This window comes from Neodiprion fabricii, chromosome 6 (assembly GCF_021155785.1).
Source record: "Neodiprion fabricii isolate iyNeoFabr1 chromosome 6, iyNeoFabr1.1, whole genome shotgun sequence".
In the NCBI taxonomy this organism is placed as follows: Eukaryota; Metazoa; Arthropoda; class Insecta; order Hymenoptera; family Diprionidae; genus Neodiprion; species Neodiprion fabricii.
In genome coordinates, this window is record NC_060244.1 from 28,336,500 (window position 1) to 28,360,740 (window position 24,241).

General features: G+C 48.4%; 1 protein-coding gene across 4 annotated transcripts in view; it reads left to right on the forward strand.

The window, feature by feature from the left end:
* Positions 1–24,241, forward strand: part of LOC124185661 (probable JmjC domain-containing histone demethylation protein 2C) — a 202,005-nt gene that overhangs the window by 106,849 nt on the left and 70,915 nt on the right. For all 4 annotated transcript variants that reach the window (XM_046576629.1, XM_046576626.1, XM_046576627.1 and 1 more), the window contains exon 8: positions 21,460–23,314. In XM_046576629.1, coding sequence (XP_046432585.1) covers positions 21,460–23,314 — 1,855 coding nt within the window. The remainder of the gene's footprint in view (positions 1–21,459; positions 23,315–24,241) is intronic.

Sequence of the window (24,241 nt, forward strand, 5' to 3'; positions counted from 1 at the left end):
AGCTCCTTATCGTTACCCAAGGGGCTCCTCTTATCGCTTCTGGGTGGCACATCCTGACCGAGATAAACCGTTTCCAAGCAGCGAACGCGAATCGCGTTGTCTGACCGGCATATCCGCGCGGACTACGTCGTTCACATACAGCGTCAAATGTGCAACGTCCTCGTTTATCATCGCTCGTTGTTCCCTTGCGCAATTGGCTCATTCGCTCGTTGTTTCGCTGTCGCTTCGAATCGTCGACGACGATGCCTTCTTAAACGACGAGAGACAGCCGGGGGGGATTCGATCGCTCTCGCCGGAAATTTATTGCGAAAGGCTCTTTTGACACTCGCGTCGTACGATATAAATCTCTTGAAAACCGTTTAATCTATATTTAAACTCCGCGTATCATCGGTCGGATTGGAAAAAATAAAAATAAAAAAATTTTGTAAAAAAAAAAAAACACAAAAAATCAACATACGACCAGATTTTTTTCCTGGATGATCGATTAATGTGTTTTCAGTACTTTTATCTAGGTTTTGTTTCGCAGTAATTACACTGAAACTTGGACCGTTCGTTTTTCATTCCGCTCCCTCTCTCGCCGCTAAAAGCACTTAAATTTCCATACCGGTTGACCTCTGGATCCACTGTGACCACTGATCATAATTACCCTGATATCGCACCGGCTCCATAATTACCTACGTTCTCTGAATATTTCCCTTGATTATACCGTGTATATAATATGAGGCCTAGGTTAAGATTGAAGAATAATTCGGTGCCTCAATTCCCCAGTTTCGTTTCTTTTCTTTTCTTTTCCCTTCCCTGCAACTTCCTTCGTCCTTTTCTTTTTCCCGTATAAACCTACGATAGCGACGAAAAAAGAAAAAAACACTGCGAACTCTTGGAACTCCCGACGACCCTGAATTCTTTCCACGATGTCTCCTGGCGCAAGTTTGTAAGACGATATCGTCGTTGATTGTTTTTTTTCTTTTTATCTTTTACTTTTTTTTTCTTCCTTCTTCTCCTTCTTTCTTCTCTTTTGCGAGGGCATAATATCACTCGGAAGCCCCGGGAAAAGCTGGAGAGACTCATCCGGTGAACCCGGGGCTTGAGAACGAGAGGAGAATCGGCGTCGAGGCGTCGAGGCGGCGCCGGGAGAGCCCGGAATGACATAACGGATGTCTGGGTTTCCTTTCCGTTGCCAAGTGGACATCCACGCCTCGAGGCTTGCCCGACTCTCTGGAAGTAGCGTGTGTGAATAAAACTCGGCCAGCTCGGTAAACCCACCGTGGTAAAACCCTAAGAAAGAATTACTCGATGCGGGTATGCATGTATGGATTAATTGTAAGTGTGCACGGGATGCGAGTGAACGTGTACGAGTCGGTTGGCACATTACGTATGTTTGCCCGTAAAACGTCTCACGCTTTTCATAGAATTTTTACAATTCTGCACGTACGGAGATAGATATATATATATATATATATATATATTATTTTACATGTATGAGTGTGTGTGTGTGTGTGTAATTGTTGTTAGAACGGTAGGAATAATTTACCGTCTCAAGTTGAAAACCCGTCATTGATATCGATCGCCGTATATAGGTGGCGCGGTCGGCAGGTGGGATATTTTTTTAGTTCCTTTAGAAAAAGATGAGTGAGAAGGAAGAAGAAGAAAAGAAAAAAAAAAAAAAACCGCTCGGTCTCGTATACCTACCGGCGTGTGTTTGAATAAATAAATCTGAAGTGAAGAAAGTTTTTTCTACGAATTATTTACTTTGCGTTTTTCTTTTTTTTTTCCATCTTCGTTTCGCGCGATGCTTGAAATTTTTTTTTTATTTTTTATTTTTATGTCTGTTTTTTTTTTTTTCATCGTCACGATGACTTCAAACTCACGTTGGAAAGTTTTCAACCTTCGCGAACGCGACGGACGAAAACTATACTTTCGTTGAAAGGTCATTACTATTCACGGTGACAGGTATATATTACACACAGATATCTATCCATCTACCGCACGGTACTTTACATACCGTGTATGGAAACGCGTTTGTGCCTCTGCAGGCATATAATGTGGAGGTAGTCGATTGAAATTTCTCGTCTGTCCTCTCGCGTGTACATCGATAGGCGCGGCGGAACGTATGTATAACGGTGGCTGTAGCCGATGCACGTAATTGTCGGTTCGATTACGATCGTTGACCGACCGGAAATGGCATCCGTCATTCAAGCTACACGCGACTTTGCGTCACCTCTGCAGCGTCGTCCTCGCTATCGATAAAGAATTAGGTGTATCGTCTTCTATTCGCGATTAGCACGGTTCTGCAATTCGTTGTATTGACACACCACGTCCATTGCGTGCGGTCTGAGGTCGTCAGCAAAAAACAATCGATCGCTTTGAACTATATACGGTAATACTGTTAATTTACTCCAAGAGTATAAAGTGTTCCGGTATATACGATTGAAAATTTCTCCTCACAGTAAAAAGTTGCTCCGAATTGGATTTCAGTTACGAATCGATCGGTAATTGAGGGACTATTTTAAGAGCAAAATTGACGCGAAATTTCATCGCAATTTAATTCGTACGTTACGCAGGTATTGTATGTATATACGCGCACCTTGCGACTGACCTAGGCTAATTGTAAGGTCGGCCTTTCGTTGCACGGTTCCGCAAACGTCGACAAACGAACGGGCGACACGCATCGAGGGATCCCTCAGGGGTCAGAGTCGGAACTCCGAACCCAGCAGCAGCAGCAGCAGCAGGTGGGAAGCGAGAGAGAGACAAAGATAAAGAGAAAGAGAAGGAGAGGGAGAGATGGAAAAGCAAGAAGGCAGACTGGCGCTTCAAATTCCTTCTTTCGTCCATGCAGCTCCTCGGCGTCGGGATTCTGGGTCATGGAACGAGACTGGAATGAGATGAGAGGGGGGTGGTGGCCTCTCAAAGCGATCCTTGGCGAGCGGGTAAAAAGGCGGAGGTCCTATTATTACTGCATCGCAGGGGTGAAACGCCGCCGCCGCTTACAGGACGTTTCTGTCAGCGAGACTGGAATAGCGGCAAGATGGCGGCGGGGGAGTTAGTCGGCCGTCTTCGGACTGTATATTTTAATGGCGGAATTCATTCGCGGCGCGTACACGAACCACTCGTTATCCTCGATTTATGGCCGAGGGTGCCCTGAATCCTTATGCGGTCTTCGGACTTCGTACTGGTTTCTCGGACCGGTAATACTGGCTCTGAGAGGAGGCAGCCGCGGCCAGGCAAAGGCAACTCTTGCGGCCCGTTCCACACGACAACGCGATCTTTCTCGAGAATACATTTACATCCATCCTTGCGTACCGAGAAAGAGAGAGAGAGAGAGAGAGAGACCTGCATCGCAACAAAAACGAATCCAGCCAACTCCTTATACAGATCGATTTCACTCCTTGGCGAGACAATCGCGCGATTCGACGATATAAAGGCAACTCTGTCTAATGCCTACTTTTATAAGCAATATGCCGCGTGTCTTACCTAAATATCGATCGTTCAATCGATTCCTGAATGCACGAACCAATCATACGGAAAAAAAACAGTAAAATAGCGACAGGCACGTTGATAAACGTTGAAATACTTCTTCTTCCAGTCTTTTATGGAGGATGCAAGCTCTGCTTGGAGAATACGATATTTTTTATGGTTACGTGATCATAGTTCTGCGATCAGAATAATTTTCAATTTCTTACTTCACTTGGTTCTTGGGGTACTTTTTTCAAACACTAGAATTTACGTGCGTATGAACCTATCGGATAATTGTTGGAAAAATATAGGAATTTTACTGTCGCTACGACCCGAATGTGTGGTATCTATATTTATAATTTGTGGAACTGAAGTAATGATAACGCAACAGCCGCTATACAGTAATTTTCTTAATCTCCCAGCGGCACGGTTATTCCGTTATGGAAAAACTGTGTCACGTACGTTTATTGTGAAATCAATTATACTGATATAAACGTAGATATTATACGAGTAATGCAAATTGGAGTTCTCTCTTTTTAGGTAGATAATACATACTTCATCAATCGTGGATATTTCACCCAAAAGTTGATCGAACTTTCTTATAAAACGATAATAAAGTCTCGGAATGGAATTTGGAAGTTTAAATTTCATCATTCTTAATTAGATATCGTATTAAAGGACAAAACAAAGAACCAAATCGTTAATTTATGTAACATGTAATCTGGAAAGCCCCGAATTCCATGGAATAAAATATCGCTCGGGACACCGATTTATCCAAACACGACCCAAGGCAAGTCCGAGTCGATATACAAGATTGATCAGTGATCAATGCGAACAATCAGTGTGGCACAATTTTCTAACCGTAAGGAGCATATTTTTTTTTCTCCTTTCATTCATATTAGGGGGAACACTTGATCAAATCTGATTTACTTTATATACATATACGCAATGCGCGATTAGATTTAACTGCCGCCGTACAAGTTGTTGTTACTTTTCCATCACTCGGCTTGTCGTCCACTTGGCCCACCGCTGGTGACCGGACAAAGGCGATAAGGCGGCGTTATCTGAACGCTGCGATAACTCGGGCAACCGATAACACCGGATAAACAGTATCAATGCTTGTCCGTGTGGTGTACCTGTAACATTATATCGCTATATTTGGTCACGGACCTCCTGCTCCGCATTTATGCTCGCACATGCCGGTCTCTCGCACGTGGGTAGCACGCGATAATTCTCAGCTCGTCGGAGGGTCGTTGTTTTTTTTTTTTTTCTTCTTTTTTTTTATCGTCGCCGAGAACTCGGCCGTCGGATAAAGACGACAGTTTATTTTTACGATCGGAAACGGAAAGCGTTACCTTGGCTGTAACGTAATACGAGCTGCGCGAAGTTAGCTCGTTCTTCATACAGTTCTTGCAGTTCGCGTCACGCCGAGGAACTCGAGCGCGAAATTTGCCTCCAGGGTTTAATTGGCTTGCGTTAAAGATTTCCTCGATCCGGAAACTCGGGGAATTCAGCTCTTTCGTGCACTCCGGGGGCGGTGTGTGCTTTATACACGTATATACGTGTTTCCAAGCCGCGACTGCGAGGAGGAGAAGGAGAACGGTGGTGCAACGGGCTCAGACAGCTGCGCGCATTTAACTGTAAGTGTACCATTGTGGGGGGGGGGGCTTTGTAATTTACAATTGGACGAGACTCTGTAGCCCAGACACGACTATCCCACCTCCTTCTCCGCTGTAATGGAATTAATTCTCCATGGCTAATTGCTGCAGCCATTTCCTGCACGGCGCTCGGTTCCCTGACTCGAATGGCATTTTTGTCTACGTGTTCTTCTTCTTCTCGGTCCTCGACGTCGGTGACGATCGCGTTTAGCTGCACTCGGACATTAATGAACCGGAATTCTTACAATTAGTTGCAAAAGTGATTAGATCGATGCGAAAAATTTCACTGTTCCACGCATGCTCTCGGATGCCTCTCGGAATCTGACAGCGTACAATGGGGTCGCTCATTCAGGGATGCAGGGGTGGAGAGAACGGGATTTGAGCCTGCAGGTTGTCCGGGAAATTCGTTCCTGAATAATGCATTCCGGCTGCTCGACCTGGGACATGAATATCGCGTCGCATGGCTCTGGGATCGGAAGGCTCACGGACACGTGCATTTTACCCCTGAAGAATCGAAGATCCCCGGAGGATCGGCTAATGAAATGCTGGCTGAGTCTCGCGTTTTTTTAAACTTTTCAGAAAATAATTCACAACTGCGGATAGGTAGATGGCGATAAATATCGGGGATAGCTGGAAGAAGAAAGAGTCGCGTTACGCAAGGAGAAAGTGCAGAAGCGGTCTCCAAACGGCCGGTCGCAAGACGACCGACGACGGTTACTTACGTGCTTATCCAATTTGCTCGAGACATTCGACTCGCCGTAGACTGCAGTTATCTTTCTGCCGAGGCGTGATAAGATCATCTCTAGAACCGGTTTTTCCTCGCGGAGATTATTTATCTTGACGCATCGGAGAACACGCGAGGACATTCTCAAACCTGATTATTCAGACCCCGTCCGGATGCTCGAAAAGCGGCCAATTGCTTATTCACACGATTCGCAATGAAAAAGACTACCGGACAGCCGATCGTTTCTGATATTTTATTTTCTTTAAATTCATGTCGAGTAAAGCGATAAAGCGATTCTTTCAAAGACCTGCTCGACATATCGCGGTACACGGTATATTCATGAGATCCTCTTTCGGTCAGAGGTAAAACTACGAAGTAACGAAACGAGACAAAGAACTATATAATCTGGAATTAGACGTAGCCTCGTAAAATTGAGCTATTCCCGCTTCGCGATGGGTTAATATTGTATCCGTGGCTCGATAATAAAATCAACGAATAGCGAAGCCAGGTTTATCGCACGGACAACACTCACCCGCTAAGCCTCCGTCTGGGGCGAACGATCGAGCTGCTCGCTTCATATATGATTAATGATTTCCTGGGCTAATCCGTCGGTCGTGCTACGCCGGCTATAAGGTGTAAGGCAGCGGCTGGTAAAGTGGGATAGGTTGATAGGTGCGGTGGTAGGTTTCTACGCGATGAATAATTCCCCGAACCAGGCACCGGTTTACGGCCCCCGGAGTCCCTGGTACGCTGGAGGGGGCGGCTCGTTCCTCGCGAGCTAATAGAACACGCATTTGTCAGAGACGTAGGTCGTAAACACCTTACTCATCCTGATCTATGGGGGCCCGGATGCTGCAATAGCTTCAAACCCGAGCTCGGTTGATCAACGCAAACGAACGTTCCTTCCACCCTCTCAGAAATCTTTCGAATATCAATTGCGCAGTCACACGACCACCGCAGTCTTCCGATGTCGGTCAAAGTTCAAGCTCTTCGATACCTCTACCTCAGTCTTGGACGCGTGGATGGATGGATGGGTTGATGGGCACTGTTGCAATGACCCGCAAACCGGTGCCAGTTATTCACATTCCGTACTGTCGTTCGAAGTGGTAACAGCGGACTGGAAACGTGCGTGTCCAGCATGAGAATCGAGGAAAGAGAGGATATAAAGGATTCATCGATCGTTTCTGATCTTTGCCATCGTCTTCGTCGTAGTGAGGTTGTCCCGACGAAGAAGGAACGAGGATTTGTTTCTTCGCGACGCGATTCGTGCGACTGTGACTAGAAACCCCCGCGAGCGGGAGACTCTCAGGACGACGATGCAGGGTGTAATGTCGGAGTGAAAATTAGTCCCGACTAAACCAACTAACGTCAAAAGTTAACTCGGGCAATCAAGTTAAACTGCACTGTATAACCGTGCCAACTCGCAGTAAGGAAGATAGGGGTGCTCGCCGTTGGCTTATGTCGGAGGCGGGCTTGTGGGTAACGGGGGACCAACGCCGACGGCCACATGGCCATTAACGAGTTCGACACAAGTGCCAAAACTTTGTTTCAAGGGTGGTGGAGGAGGATACGAGTCGGTCGGCTTACACGTGCCCTCCTTGTCCCCTCCGGGGAGATCCTCATCCACCGTTGTGCTCGCGCGTGAATGAGGGAAAAGTAACGGGGGCTTGACGCAGTTCCTTGCGACTTCGGAACCCGTCGAACTGCTGCGGAAAGAGCTTCTTCCTCATTTCCTGCACTGAATTACGAAACTTTTTAATTGATTTCATTTTATTCACGGCTGGCTCTCTCGTCGTCCCGGATCGCAGAGCTCGAGTCGACGTCGCGACGATGATATTGGCGACGAAGCGGGGGCGGGAGCAGAAGCCCGGTGATTTATTACCGCGAAGGCGGCAACCTCGAGGGTCCGAGAGACAGACGGTCGGGAAGTTGGTAACGGTTCTTGACTCAGCGATTTCATACAGCGTTTGTTCAAAGAGTTTTCTCTCTTCTTCTCGCCCTTCTCGTCCTCGTCGTCGTCGTCGTCATTTACCGTTGATCGAATAAGGCAACGGAAGATGAGAAGAATAAGAGGGACCAGATGAAGAAGATCTCGTTGGGTTAAGTCAGGTTAGGATTTGGTGACGCACGGCTCGAAGAAACCAGCCATGCTTCAGATCGCAGATAAAGCAACGCGAGGATCGAACCAGACGTGGCTGTTTCGATCCAAACTCGATCATCGGTTAATGGATTTCGGTCGATCGGCGTCCCGGAGGCGGCAGTCCAAGTTCCCAGGGTGCGTGGAACGCAGGTTACGCCTGAGTCGTGACCGGCTGAACAACGAGCGGAATGCCGTGAGTCGGGTCGATCCGTCGATAACCGGCTGCGGCTCTCCGCGTTCTTCTCCTTTCGTTCAACGTTTATGTTTCCACCGCCCTCCTCCTCCCCCCTTCGCCCCTGACCCTTTTTTTTCTCTCGTCGTATATAACGTACACCGCGTACAACTCGCCGTAGAAGCTACCGCGACGCGTGGGAATTACAGAGTCTAACCGTGCGCAACAACTCGGTGCACGGCTTCTGGAACTACGACGACCGCTTGAAATGCCAGCCTGGTACGTTTTCCTGATGATAATTCTTGGTGATATTGCTGAATCGCGGTGGGAAATGCAACTGTACAGTACCCTTGGATGTAACGCTTTTGTCAGTCTGAGACTCGGACTTTCTTTTACAAGGTCCTAGCGTTGTACGTTTCGTCATCGTTTCGGCTATTCGAGCATACGGGAAAATGATTTGTGATGATTCGGTGTTGGATAGAATCGAGATGATGTTGACGAAACGGAAAATTTCTCGGAGTCGAAAATTGGAAGGCACCGGTGTCGCTTAATCGAATAAATAGCCGAATAAACAATTCTTGGATTCGAGTGCAGGGAGGCATAGAAAGAGTTTTATGAAAGAGAGACAGAGAGAGAGAGAGAGGATCATGTAAATTACGAGCAAAGGAGAAAAATTGTAACGGTACCTTGATGGAACGATGAGAATAATGTACAAAAGGAACAAAAGATACAGGGTCTGAGGATGAAGAGTGTGCAGAAATCCGCCAATCTTGAAATCAAAGGGTCTTTCGTTTGGCGAACGTGTTTTTCCAGGTTCACATTCTGCCGCTTTCTATAACAGACGAAAATGAAAAAAAATGCTAAAAGGACTCCAAGGGAAAACAGACAAACGTACCATTATTGCCAGCGTCGGTTTCTCTTCAGGTTATTTTTTTTTCTTCAATTTTTTATCCCTATCAGTCAGACTGCCGCAGAGATAGTTTTTACACAGTTTTCTCGATGATTGTACCGTTTCAATGCAGCGAATCTTGAGGGTGTGAAACCGCAAAACGCGCCGTGACTATTTCTGCAATATATTTTGCATACCGGTCCAGTGCATGTAACGTAGCCTTGAGTAATAGACCCATTCTACTCTCGTTCATGCGATAAACGAGGGAGACTTATCTCGTCTTTCGGTGGGAGGTTACGGTTTGTCTCGCACATACCTACCTACACAGTATTTATCAATTATACCGTTTATATCTTATCGCGCTCAATTTGCACGCGGTTTTTCATACCGTATCGCGCATGATAACGGACCTGCGACCGACGTTTCATTGCCACGGCTTATGTATTGTTTGCATCAATTGTCATCGCGTAAACGTCGACTATTACAATACGATTACGATCGTACCTATAAAAACTAATTAATTGCGGTGCAGCGTGATCGTTGTTGCTCCATAAATCAGAGGTGTCTTTATCTGTTTGTGATTTTCTTTTCTTTCTTTCTTTCTTTCTTTCTCAATTCGCGCAAAACTTGGTCACGATTACAATTGATCGATCGATCACTCAAGCGAGCCTGCACTGCGGTTGAAAGGATTAATCACTCCGCCCGCAATGTTTCCTAATCGCTTCCAACAATTTATATTCTCCGTTGTATAGCCTATGTGTGTATAATAATTTTTTCCGTTTTGCAATTCTTTTGACATTCTCGAATTCTCATCTTTGCACCGTTTCAATTCTGTTCCAGGTAAGCCCGACGTCCGGCGGACTCGTAATACCAAATTACCTACACCCGAAACGAACGTCTTGCGTGAGCACATATGTACCTATGTATATGTATACATATATGTATGTATTTTTTATATACCTGTGTGATTACCTAATTAAAATATCCGCGAGTTCACGGGCGCCAGGTTAATTATAATTAGACATTCCCGCGGTGAGTCGTAACGGCAATTCTCTTCGACGCGTCGAGTATGTATCTGTGCGCGTGTTTGTCTCTTTTTTATTTTCTTTCACTCTGCTATTTTTTTTTTTTCTTCCTTCTTAAACGTTTTTTATTTCTACTTTGTTTTAATTCTCCTACCACGTTAACCTGCAGCGATCTCACGCGAGAATTTCGAAACACGTGGCGGTGCGGCGCGGAGAGACTTCCGTTTGCATATTTATTACATATAACGTATACGTTATGTACACAGTGTGGGTATACATATATTACACGGACGAGAAGACTAAACAAATCTATCTGGAATTTACGGAAACTGGTTGAATTCTTCTTCTTCTTCTTCTTCTTCTTCTTCTGTTTTGAGTTTGCCTTATTCTTTACTCGCACCTTATACGCGTTGTATTACGAAACTTCGCCTTGAAAGAGCCGCGCGTTGTAATAAAATGAAAATGAAAAAGAGAAACGGAAACGTGTGTGCGCAGCGTTTATATACGAGAGACCGGGGTTATAATAAACTTTACGGTTTCAAAGGTCCAGGAAACGCCGATAAGCCTTTCGAGCTCGGTCAGCCATTTGGTCGCGTATCTCGCGGTGAAACGCGATAACCTATATCTTGAACTCCGCGCCAACTACTCCGTGCCACGCTAATTCTTTACCTATCTTCTTTTACTCCACCTCGGATTTCGATCTTCTCTCGCGACCCTTTCCAACGGATAGTTATCATTCATCAACGGTTCGTACATACGTGTACATACATATATCCCATATTCGTATATGAAAACTTTACGTAATCTGCATTCTTGATATATTCTCGTTTCCATTAATAGACGATCGTTTCCCAACCGGTTTTTATTCCAACTTGAAACAGGCTGTACATACGTATATGTTTATGATGAGAGAGAAACGAACGAATACATCGTAATATCCAGAAAGTTTGTTTTGCACTATGAATGCCGTGTTATGCATAAATAACCTGTTTATCTTGTGTGTATACATATATATATATTTATCTATCTCAATACCGGACTTTGACATTAATTATAATTAACTCACTGGCGGGCAGCCAGCCATTCCGATTATTCTCATTTAATTAGCGACATTCCTGTGCAATCTGTATGCAAGAAAATCTACACGGTACAACGAAACGGGCTACTTATGTACATAAAATATATACATACACGTATTAAACAGTACCGAAGTGTGAAACGAATATCGTAATCATTCCGTATCTCTCTGGTTATTTTCTCGCTCCTCCGATTCTCCCACGACAGTTTCGTCTTTCGCGAAACAATTCATGTTCACCGCGTACCGATGCGCATCGCAACGCGCGTAGCAACATGTTACAATACTGCACACTGTGAAATTATTTAAGCAGCTGCGTAAGGACGGATCGCTATCGCCGCTCGTGCTTTTATCGGGGAATGTCGCTGTCCGGTTAAATTCTGTCTCTAGGTAGCTCGATTATATGCAGTATATAAAAACAGACCACCTACGCAAACAATATAATCTATGCGCGATATGCCGATGAATGTTGAGCCTGACATATATAGCTTCGGGATCTATTTTTAACAACGGTTTAGAAATAGTATATACGTAACGTAAGGTGTACACCGTGCTTGTCTTACTACACCGTATCCATCAAACGAAAGCATCCGCGGTGCGATACGTATACGTATATATATATATATATATATATATATATATATTATAGGTAAAAAATTTCATTTACCGCAAGTCGACAATCTTTTCTTCTTTTCATGCTGTTTCTTTTTAATTACGCATCCAGCGATCAGCCTACCCTCGTGGTAATTTCTGTTTTGAAATTCACCGGATTTGACGATAACGAAATAGTTTGCAATACTAATCTTGGCGGGTAGCGCGGGTTCTGCAGAGTGTTTATCATATAGGTGTGTATACGCAAGGCAACGTCGACGTTAATCAGGGAGTTTCACCAGCGGTAGCGGGGCAAAGCCACTAGTCGTCGGTCTGCCTAGTAAAGTCCAGGCTGATGCTTACGGGATTACGCTACTGTATATAGTTTCGAGTGGCTAACCAGACCTCTTGACAACCGGTTATTTTAGCTGGCGGAATTCCAGACTTTCAAGAATGAAAAATGCCCGCAATACTCACTCTGCCCCGGCACTCTGTTCTACGCCTCGAACGTGTTTCTTCGACTCGTTACCGCTGACAGTCGAGTGCCAAAGAGCGGCAGGGAGGGCGGGGGATGAGGGGAAATGGAAGAAAAAAATAGAGGAAACGGAAAATTCAAACGAGTCACTGCATTTCATCCCGTCGCTCTATATATTTTCGTCGTAAACATCGCCGCTCTCACATACACGTGCACGCATCGCGTTTTTCTCGGAGAGGGAACTTTTCCGAGAGCCGCGCAAGAAGTCGTCACGGTATTTCTCTCGTTATATGTGGGATTTGTGGAAAACGAAGGCGAGACGAATACCCGCGGCGGAATTAGAGGGATAAATAACTCGGAACGAATCGACAAGGCGGCATCGGGGGGTTCTTTGATATCCTTCCGGGATAAAGCTGCGCTCTTCGTGTGTGTAAAATCGAAAGAGGGATACCCCGCGTCTCGTAGCCTATCGGATACAACGAAATCTGATCGGATTGGAGATCTCGTCTCTCCTCCACTCGACATGCGGTTTGCGGATAGGAATATCGAAACGCCGTGGCGGACGACGCACAGCTGCACACGACTTAGCACCTGGTTTCAACTCTTCGTGTTTGCGCTCGCGAGCTGCGCTGTTGGGTGCGTGTAAGTGAATGATAAATAATTTATATCTCGAAAACCTGAGGAAGACTGGCCTCGGGCCAGAAGTTTTGATCGTCGTTTTATTAGCTTCGTTTTACTCAACTTCGTGCCCCTCTTCCCTTCGCTCTCGTCACCGTCGTCGTAGTTATCATCATCATCATCATCATCATCATCATCATCATCATCATCATCATCATCATCATCGTCATCATCATTATCGTCATCGTCATGAGTATCAGTAACAGCATACCCGCGTTCTCTGTGACCGGAATTCTTCCCTCGGCGTTTAAGAGGTGCCGTGTTGAGAGAGAGAAAGAGAGAGTTTATGTGTTTGGCAATTAGAGGTTAACCGAGGTCGGGCGGGATTAAAGTCCGATGAATTATTTGCCAAATAGGCAAACACGCTTCTGCATGCGCGGACGTACAAGCAACAACCGCGTGTCCACATTTGTCAATCGTCGCGAGTCACCAAAGCAAACAGTTATACTGTAAAACTTTGCGTAAATCGATGTCAAAATCGCAATAACTTCTTTTTTATTCTCCCTTTTAATTTATACACATTCGTTTACTCAGATTCTTGGATTGTCCCAGTTTCTTTGACGGATCCTCAAAACCGTACGACGCAAACGCGAAATTAACTCTGGAGTACGGAATTTCAATCGATTCTGACGTCGTGAGGCGCTCCGTTTAGTACCGCGTGAATTGTCTTTTTTTCTCTTTCTCTGTGTTCCGAATTACGTGCAAGAGTTGAGCCAAAGAAATTCCGCGTACAGAGACGAGAGTGCTGCAGAGAAAGGGGGAGGGGGGGAAGTGTTGTCTAACCGCTGACTGTGCGGCATCCGTTTCGTCTTGACAATGGCCGACGAGGGGACCGGAAGAGGCACCGTGTTATGACGTCACCGTCGCCTCACTGACGCTGGGTAATCAAGCGGAAAGTCTCGCGGTCCGGTTGGTCTGACAGACGTGGATGCAAGGAGGTCTCGGGTGTTAATTCTCCGATTCATAGGCGCAAATTACTCCACGCAATTCTATCGTACAGCGTAGGTATAATAAATATAAAAATTCGCCAACTAACTGCCTATTGCCGCCCGCGGGAGCGATGGGACGGGATACGGGAGTCCGCGAGGCTGTAGGAGGCGGCAGAAAACGGAGTTTAAAGAAACCGGTTCGATCGGTGCCCGCGGAACCGGTTCGCCCGGTCCCAAAGCCCTCCGCCTTCCCTCGGTCCCGCTGCAACGCCGAAGGTGCAGGCAGACCGGGAAAAAAAGAACACCGAGGGCATTCGACCCGCTCCCAGGCTCCCCCGCCTCACCTCTCCTCGACTCTCCACTCCTCTCCTCTCCTCTCCTCTCCTCTCCACTCCTCGCCATCTCCTCGTACCTACGAGTTTAGTAGTTGCATATCCGAGCGACGATCGTTCGAGACCATAAACCCGGCGACCGCACGCCAGCAGCCCTCCCTCTCTCCCTCTCTCCCATCCTTCTTCCATTCCCTCTCTCCGTTACCGCAGCCCGTCTATTCTCACTATCGCGTTGCAAGCGATCTTCCTCCTAGCTCTGGAGTAGAGTCACCGTGACCAAGAAGACCGAGCCCAGGCCTACGCTGCTGACCCACTATTTCCATATACCTACCTACCTACCTACCTACCTACCTACCTACCTAACTACCCGCCGGCAGCCTCCGCGTAACCCGATAACGATGCGATCTACCTTCCACCACTCCCGGACGAGTTCCACTTGGAAATAGAACGCCGAGTGCAAATGCTGCTGCATCGGTCGACTTTGCGCGCCTCGCGGAGATGGAGAGAAAGAACGACCTGCTCGCTAGTCGTGACTGCTGCAACAGTGTTGCATCCTCGACCGTTTACCACCAAGGCCTGAGAGCCAACGAGATTGCTTCGTGCTTCCAGACGAACGGCGGATAAGTTGGAAGATCGGTTGAGAGAGACCGGGTGAATAAAAGCTTGAGATACTTTGCGTCTTCTTGTACTACTCGAACCTCCCGATCCGCCCGCACATCGCGAGTCGTGACTCACTCGCCGGTTCCAGGGCGTAAGTCGTATACATGCAGAGGTCAAACACACCGTGGGTGTATATAAGTGTACGTGGTGCATTAGGAGAGAGGATCGATCGATGTGGGTTGAGCCGAAGGGTCTCTACTTCCTCTTCTACTTCTTCTTCTTATTCTTCTTGGAAAAAGAAAGTAGGAGTACCAGACACCCGAAGCTGGGTCATCGTCGTTGTATCCATCGATTCGGCACTGCCCCCAAACCATGAAATTGAGAGGGAAAACTGGCTGCATTCCTAGCCGCGTGTATCTTTCCCCTCTCTTTTCACGGTACTAGATGTATGGGTATAAGGTACCGTTGAACTCCGGCTCACGAAGTGCAGAAACCGTTTTCAAATATTTTTCCCCCTTGATGCTACTGCGTAAGATCGGCCGACAAGATAAGCAGGTGAAAGCCCCGCCATCCGATTATTTCCGACTCGATTTAAAAGTGCGCTGCACCGCGACCATCGTTATCCTCGGTCACAACCCGTCGGTGACGGTTATCTCGTGAATTATCGCCGTCCGCTCCGAATCCCTTCAGCCTTCATTCTTCCTCTCTATCTCTCTCCGGGTTTCTCTTGCCTGCAGATTTTTCTCGAGTCTTCTTTGTCCCTCGGAAATGTTATCCCGAATCGCAGAGTGCAAGTCATTATACGTACACTGTATACATACACACAGACAGTTATCTACCGGTGAAAAGATTTGATCCCAAGATTAGTCGATCTCGAGCCATACTCATTCCGATCAATATTTGATCCTCTATGGTCTGGTGCCTTATTGATGAGACCCGTTACGCATGTAGACAGTCAGCGCTTGTACGAAGCATTGATCTTTGCATTGTATACTCCCGTCGCTCTACGCAATTATCGGAAACTGTTGGTGAGTCACGAGCTTGCGGTATCGGCCATGATTTCGCTCATCCGTTACCGGTTTCATCTCTGTCAATTTCATGCTCGAATCCAATGCGCGCGTTGCTTCGCTCAGGTGTGTACGTATCAAAAGTAAGCGTCCGGAAATCATGCTGGCTCAACAAAGTCACTCCTGCGTACAAGCCTGAAGCATCTGTCGTTAATGTGCGAAGGAAGTCTCGACATCGGAGAACTCGTGCCGATGCGATTCTTCTTCCACTTGTTCCTCTTCTTTGCGGAAGTGTATAAAAAACGAACGTGGCCTTGAGGACTCGTTAAACTCGCAGTGCCATGCCATGCCTTGTCGAGCAGAGGCGGGGGCGTCTGTTAACCATGTGCCAAATTCCCAAGCGTGAGTCTCGACGCTGAGGGGCACTCCTTGCGTTCCTTCCTTGGGTCAGGTTGATACGGTTCTCGCTCGATCAGCTCTTGGCTTAATGGCTGCTCGTCGTTGCAGCCAGGTACGTGAATGTGTGAGTGGTGCTCCGGTTACCGAGGAAAAAAAGAGGATGGAAGAGGAAAGAGGAAAGAGAATAAAGAACCGAAGAAAAAGGAAATGTAGAAAATGGAAGAAGAAAACAAAACCGGGGCAATCCGGTCGTAAACCTCCGCGACGCATGCCCCTGTAACCCGACCTCTCTCTCTCTCTCTTTCTCTCTCTCTACTCCAGCTCCACATTTCCACGCCTGCAGTCATTTTACTACGACATCGACGTCCAACCGCGGTTGAGGTATACTCGTACTGCAATTTTTACGCGGATACGCGTATCGTTACACTGTTCCGAAATATCGTCAAGGTCATCATCTGGTGGGGCACAGCCGACATATGCACGAGCGGAAAACGGTCACTTCACTTTCTTCACTTCACTTCGCTCGAGTGACTGAGCGAGCGACTGAGCAAATGAGTTAGCGAGTGAGTGAGCGAACGAAAGGTGCGTGCGAGTCTGACCTTGCCAGCGGTGTTGCGTTCTTCCGAACGAACACTCGACGTGCCGAATGGAGAACGTGGTTGGTGAGACATTTCGTTTGTAGGTGTACCAACCGCACCAAGAATACCGTTCCGTCTCATAATTCATCGCAAAACTAGGAACAACCGGGTATACCGTTAAAGATCGTTTTACAATATCGATATACGTCAGCGGTGTTCGTTGCAGACGTGACGAACCTCTTCGATACAATGTATTCGTAATTCGAATAAAGATTGGTGCGTTCTTACAGCGAACGTTGAATGATTTACGCGTGCGAGCACGCACGCTGCACCTGCGTAGCTTCCACGCGATGTAACCGAGCACTGTATACACTTTGTTCCGCCGCGTCTCGCAGGAACCTGCACGTAGTGTAATTACCACTCCAGAGACCATCTTGCCATCTGTGCAAGCCGTTGTGTAGGAATCGGTTATAGGTAGAGAGGTACGTAGCATCCGGCCGTGAAGGGCTGTTCACTATCTCAGAATTCAAGTCTGGTCGAGACTCGAGAGTCGAGTGATTAATTCAATGATGTGTAGTTGGGTCTAAAAAAGGTGTTATTCGAAGAAAAATTCATCGACACAAGCGAGCATGTCGCTCGGACATGAGAATTCCATTTGAATTCCAAGGACTTGAGGCTTTTGGCTTTAAATGTCGTCGTTCGGTAGTGAGATCCGCGCTTCTTCCTTTTCTCTCTCTCTCTCTCTCTCTCTCTTGACCATCGACGTCAAAGCGCGGCTGCACCTTTGCACCAGCAGACGCCTCGCCGACGTCTTGGCATGGGGCCCGAGAGTCTAGTAACGAACGCTGGCCATACGCCAGAACGTTTCCCCCCCCCCCCCCCCTGAGGTCCTACGACTTCCTTCTCCGCTCTCTTCCATATACATGCCTCTTTCCCTTTCTACGTCCGACTATCTGGCATCCGAGCGCGTCGAGAGTAACGGTGTCGGAAATAAGTTTATCAACAAACTTCTACGTAGAAAAATGTTCAAAGGCTCGCGCTGGCGAAACCGGCCATCTTCCTCCTCCTCCGCCTTCGTATCCTAGGTCCTAAAAATAGAGGGAAAATAAAAATAGCATTCCGTGTGCAGGAACGCGAAGCGGGAGTCCACAACCTCGGGGTTACTCCCCGGGGAGGAGGCGAAGGGCGTAATCCGAGAAAAACTAGGCCACAAATGCACAAACTAACTCAGCTCCGCGTTTCTACCCCGCTGAGAATTTCGACATATCCGCGCCCCGTTCATTCGGAAAATAAGAGGAGACGGCTGTTGGAAAGTTACGCGACAGCATAGTTTACCAGTTTTCGCCGAACGGACAGAGCACTTGGCCGAGATAGAAAATTGTTCCACGAAATCTTTTTCTCTCTCTCTCTCTCTCTCTCTCTCTCTCTCTCTCTCTCTCTCTCTCTCTCTCTCTCTCTCTCTCTCTCTCTCTCTCTCGTTCTCTCTTCAAGTCTAGGGTCTCGTGTACTTAGCTCTGCTCGAAAGAGCCGATGAGCGGGTGATTCGAGCGGCTAAAAACGAAACGATGATCGAATCCCATTACCAATCATGCCTAATTATAACACCCGGTGCAAAAGTTGGATGGCATCCGATCTGAAAATGCCTGATCCTTATACACTGCAGGGTGGTGAAATCCTCTTTAACTGGGTTAGAATATCACGTATGCGACGGGATGCGTTTGTTGCGACTCGCTGCACGTGCGCGACTTTGTGCGTATTGATTTCCCGTCATTTTGTTGAGCCCCTCGTAGGGTGCAATCAACGGATGTCCGCATAGCGGATCATCTATAATCCAAGCTCGCATTCTGCAGCAGGGTTGCACCGCGTCTCTTGACCCCGTTTAAGATGTCGCGGGACACCAGTTGACGTTCACGTTCCTACTTTCGAGTACCTACCGAGTCCGAATCTCGTCGTTCCTCGGATCGTCATCGTTCTTAAATTCGACGTGTGGATTTTAGGACTTGAAGCAAGCTCTCTCGGTGCTTGGTTTAAATACCTTAAGCTTCGTTCCTGCGAGCTAGTCCACCACCGTGCCGGTTGCACACCGTAATGAATGGATTGGGAGCGCGATTCCGATGACCAGCACGCGTCTGCAGAGTGTAAGTTATATTGACTCTGCTGCTAACGCATACCGGATAAACACAATCGTGACAACTGAACGGGTTCCACCTGTTCCAGTAACTCTGGGTTATTGGAAACGCACCTGAGTTTTCGTCTCTCTGGTTTTATTTTCGACCCGTGTTGCGCGACTATGATCACATCGCTTTTCGAACAGAAACGTAACGATCCGGACGACGATTGAATGGATCTCAACGTGGTCTCAATTGGCTCGGATCACTTCCGTCCCGGCGTGCCGGGAATCGTTTCTAATTCCATACCGTTCAATCGGGCTCTCGGCGTTTTACGCAGCTGAAACTTTGCTGAATAGCGGCCGTCTTCGAAGCCGGTTACCATCTCGGCTTATCAACGGAGGATCACGTAATCCTTTATTCTCCTCGCAGCTCTCGCCCACGCGGTTGAGATTGCTCGTGCGGAATATTTTTTTTCTTTTGCCAAAAAAGTTTCGCCAAGATATTCCGGGAGAGCTGCTGCAGGGAAGTTTCGGCGTAAAATAACGAAGCAAGATAAAAACTCCCTATCTCAGTTTCCAACTCCTGGCGTACCGCCTATCCCAACTTTGTTCGTTAAACACTGTACAGACATATCACCTCGCTGTTTGAAAATCATCAGAAAAGATGTCACGTATAAATTCGAACTTCGAATCGGTCCGGACTTTAGCGTTATTTACTCCTAAACTGCGTCACGATATGCGTCAGATCTGTAACCCGATCCGCGCTCGGTATAGTAAAGCCGCCTAAACGTGATTCCGTTTTCTTCTTGTTTTTCTTTTTCATTGTTTTTTGTTTTGAAATAACGACAGTTTCTCGTCAAACGTGCGCTTATGCGTTTATGTACGTTGCAACGGCATTAACAGCTGACCTTCCACCCCCCACGCCACGTTCCCTTCCCCAGGGAGCCGGTACCCGTACAGTAGTTGGCATTTAAACCCTTTGTACCAAGTCCCTCTTTCTCCCCCTGCTCGCCATTACATTCCCAACCCCGGTCAGGATTCGCCCTTCTTTATGACGCGGGATATTCCGTACCCCGATTTTCCATCGCCTCCGCAGTATACCACCCTCTACGAAACAACATTGCGCAACGTGTCACGGACCGCCACCGTTAACGCCGAAAGGGGTACTCGTATATCGAGGGTTAGGGGTGCTGAGAATGTATGTGGCAAAGATACCCACGCCTACTTGTTGTCAACTGTACAATTGAAATATTGCGCGCATCGTTGACGAGGATTAGGTACACGAATATTCGTCGACTGGATTACGGACAGGGTCTCTTGTACGAACTGTCGCCCATTCGTTCGTCAATGATATATTCGACGCGAGTAGACTCGACGAGAAGCGAACCTCGAATCTGTTGCTACTACAAACTTCGAATCAGTCACATTTGATGTAACTAAACAAAACTTGAAAGAGTCGATATTTCGAAATTTCACACGTACAAAATAAAATTATTAAAGATTTCTAACAATTAATCTTTCGTCATTTTATTTTGGCATTTTTGAAATTTTTACGTATCGACCGTTCGAAACATTGACCCTTCCAAGTTTTGACCTCCACTCAGTAATTTAAAGTCATTATCCCGGATCCGAACTCGCGGAGCTGTAAAGTCTGATAATGTGAACCGACCTTAACGCTCCTTTGATAATAATCTATAACTTATCTGAGACCGCATTTTTACCGTTATTTCTGTTCTTCCTTATTTAACGGTCATGAATATAGGTAAAGATAGGGAGAGAAAGGGGCGAGCGCGTTCCGGCGTGTATATGTAAGCACGCGTTGGCGAAACCTGCACCACCATCGGCGGGAAATAGCCCGGATCGCCCGTTCGCTCTCGGCGTGCCGATGCATAATTCATGGCACGCATTTAGCCGGGATATTCCAGCGTGACGCGTCGTATGGATACCTATCCACTGCGATCGTGAAGGTGGTGGTGGACGTTGAAGCGCGTGTAGCTGCCACGGCGCCCCTTCGCCAGGACGTCACGTAACACCGGTAGCCATCCCATCCCATTCCATCCGTGCTTTGAGCCAAGCTCGGCAGTCCGACTGGAAAAAAAAAAGAAAGAACGAAAAAAACGTGGTATAAATGTGGAAAACGTCCGGGTGAAATGAGAGTAGTGGAAATACGCGAGCGTAAAAGGATTACAAAGAGAGCGACAACGTCCTCGCGAGTAATTGCCGGGTCACCGTGTAGAGATGGAATTCCTCGCGAACCAACCGCATCGCTTCAAAAGCCCGGTAACGCTGTCTGCCATGCAGCACAGGACGTTCGCAGGGGGACAAAGTACGGGTATATTATCAAGGGTGCGGCAGATCGCGTTCGCCTGCAGTTTCCTACTCCTGCATCGGCCCTTCGTCGGTCCTCCTGGCAATAACAGTAAATCCCCCTTCCTGGCGTAAAGCTCATCCCCCAGCAGGATTCTGTTGTGAATTGTTACTCCTGTTCCGGAGGGTGACTGGACGAAGTACCCGGTGCACCTGCAGGGTCGCCGTTGGACACTCGATCGAAACGAGCGATCTATATTCTACCGCAGGCGTCTTACAGAGAGACCCGAAAAACACTTTATCCATTTTTGTTACAGAAAAACAGAGCAGCGTCCGGGCTAACCGAAGAAGGCAGGTCAACGAGGGTAGAGGAGCCAGTCGAGACAGAGATCGGGTGGGTGTCGCGGGGGTCGGAGAACAGGATCAGGAACAGCAGCAGGAGGACAGAGAGAACAAGGGGCCGGGTAACCGGGCGAGTCGGATCGTCGTAGAGGATAACGGTGGTAAGACAGCGTCGAAACTTCGGCGTAGAGTGACGGCTGTGAAGAGTTCGCCGTCGCCGGATAGTTTTCCGGCTCAGAGATCGGCGAGGAGAAGACTGAGGCCGCAGTCGGGCAGGAACGCGGCGAAGGAGACGTTGACCGAAATTGCGGAGAAGCCCAGAGCGGCGGCGGATACAGCCTCCGAAGGAGAGGCCGAGAAGGAGGATTGCGATCCGTTGATAAAGAGGCTCAAGACAAGTCTCACGACTTCGCGGAGAGTCAGAGCCGAGGCGAGAAAAGGCCGCGAAGAGGAAGCCGAGGAGGCGCTATCGCAAGAGGAGGTGAAACCCGCGGGAGAAGAAACCGCCGGCGTTAACGACCCGGGGGCCGAAGACGAGGAGTGCGAGTCGAGAGAACGCGACAGGGAACCGGAACCACCGCCTCCCGACAAGGTTCACCGAGGAGGCTGCCGGGAGCAGCGGAAAGAGAAGAAACCGAATAACGGGGATGATCCCGCGAGCCTCTTAGTCGCGTGCAAGCCCGAGGAGCAGGAGGAGAGATCGAGGGTGAAGCGGGAAGAGAGTGAAGAGGCAGAGGAAGAGGAGGACGAGGAGGAAGAGGAGGCAGACTCCGTCGAAGAGGACGCGTCGAGTCCGACCGAGGCGGTGCCCGGCGCCGAAGAGAGTACAGACAGTGTTGGAAGCCTGAACGCGGTGCGGGCGGCCAGCGTTGAATCGGTCGTCGAGTTGGTGGAGTCGAGCAGTCAGGACGGCTCCGTGCTGGAGAGGCTGAGTCCTGTGAGCAGCGGTGCTGGGGGACGGCACGGGCTGCTGACCGCGGAGCAGGAGCGCGAACGGCACAACGAGAGTCCCGTCATACTATCGGTCAGACTGAACAAACCCCCGCCGACGGCGGCGTCGACACCGGGATCCGGTGCACCGGGGCACCACCACCAACTCCTCCACCACCACCACCATCAGCAGCAGCAGCAATACGCGACGAGCAACCTGCGGCACTACTCGAGCGGCAGCAGTCCGGTGGTCCAGCACCAGCACCACGGGGTGGTGCCCCATAACGTCCAGCCGGCGAGCGGTAATCCCCGTCACCTGGTGGTCGGGGGATCGGTGACCGAGTTGCACCAGCAGCAGCAGCACCACCAACACCAGGGGAGTAACCCGCGGGTCGTAGCGACCGTCGGCGATGAGGCAGGCCTCATGGAGGTGGAGGCAGGGGCCGTCGGCGTCGGGGGTGTTCTCGGTGGCGTCGCGACGGCAGGCATCAGGGGCGCCGCTTACGGGGACAGCGGATCCGACAGCGGCGTCAGCTCGCTGAGGAGCGCCGGTTCCGGCGACGAGAGAAGCGGCAGCAGGAGCTCGGCCCTCAGTGCCGAGGAGACACCGGCCGCCGCCGCCACCCCCGCACGCGTCTGGCACGTACAGAGCGTTCAGCACACCTCCCTACTCATGGCTCATCCCCAGCAGGGACCCCCGCCTAACCCTGGTTCCGCGACCACCACAGCCGTCGGATACCAGAACCCCGCGAACCAGCCCACCCATCATCATCCCGCCGTTTCTAACGAGATGCTTTGGCGACCCCCCAGGTACCCTCCGCCGTCCCATTCGCTCATGGGACCCGCCCAGCAGAGCCCTGAGGAAATGCTGGAGAGGGATCGACACGAGAGAATGCTCAGGTGAGTACCTACGATTTTTACTCGACGATACAAGGATGACGCGATCAATTTTCATCCACTGCTCGGACCGATGTTAATTAGGGGCCAAATATTAGAGGTAGATTTCTTTGCCGAATTCAAATTCGGTATCGGATCTGCTGACCAAGCTCTTTTCAATCCAAGTGACAAACTTTACTATCCTCGATACTCTGTAGAGAGTGAACCTAACCATTTATCGATCGTCTTAGATACCGTTGGAAAATTCGACCAATTGGTCAAGTAGCGAAATATAATTGTCGCACTAAAGTATCTTTGTAAGACCAAAGCGTTCTCTACTCCGTCGATAAGGACAAAACGATGTTGAAACGCGATCGCCGATCGGTGAACAGAGATAAATTGTCGATCGTGATCGTTATAGAAAAGCATAAGTCATACAGCAGTCCGTAATATGCGTTCAATTTCTATGGATCACAGACGTTGAGCCGGCGTCTGTTTTAACGTAAAAAAAAAAGAAAAAGGTATTTAAGCTCTTGGGAGGAGCTGAGACACGGAGAGTGTGGGGTGGACCGTTAAACAGATGCCGGACAATGCTCCTCGTGTATAAGTTACGCGCCCTCTCAAGTCCCTCCTCTTCGCATTCATCGCCGCGAGACTACTGCATGTGCTTCTTGGAAGGGGGAAGTATTTTCATTGTTCGAAAAATCTCGCGTGATCTCAGCACTCTGCACAGCACAGCTCAGCACAGCGCAGCGGACGTTGTTTCCGGACGGCAGATGTGCCCGGTCGATCAGCGATGCGGTTTCCGCTCGATTATTATCGGCTTCTTATAAGAGAAAGAGAGAGTGAGTGTGCAAAAGAAGACATGCAGAAGGTGGATTAAATGAGAGGAAAAATGAAGGAAGAACTTTTTTAAAGCGGAGAGAGGATAAGGCATGCTCCAATGATCTA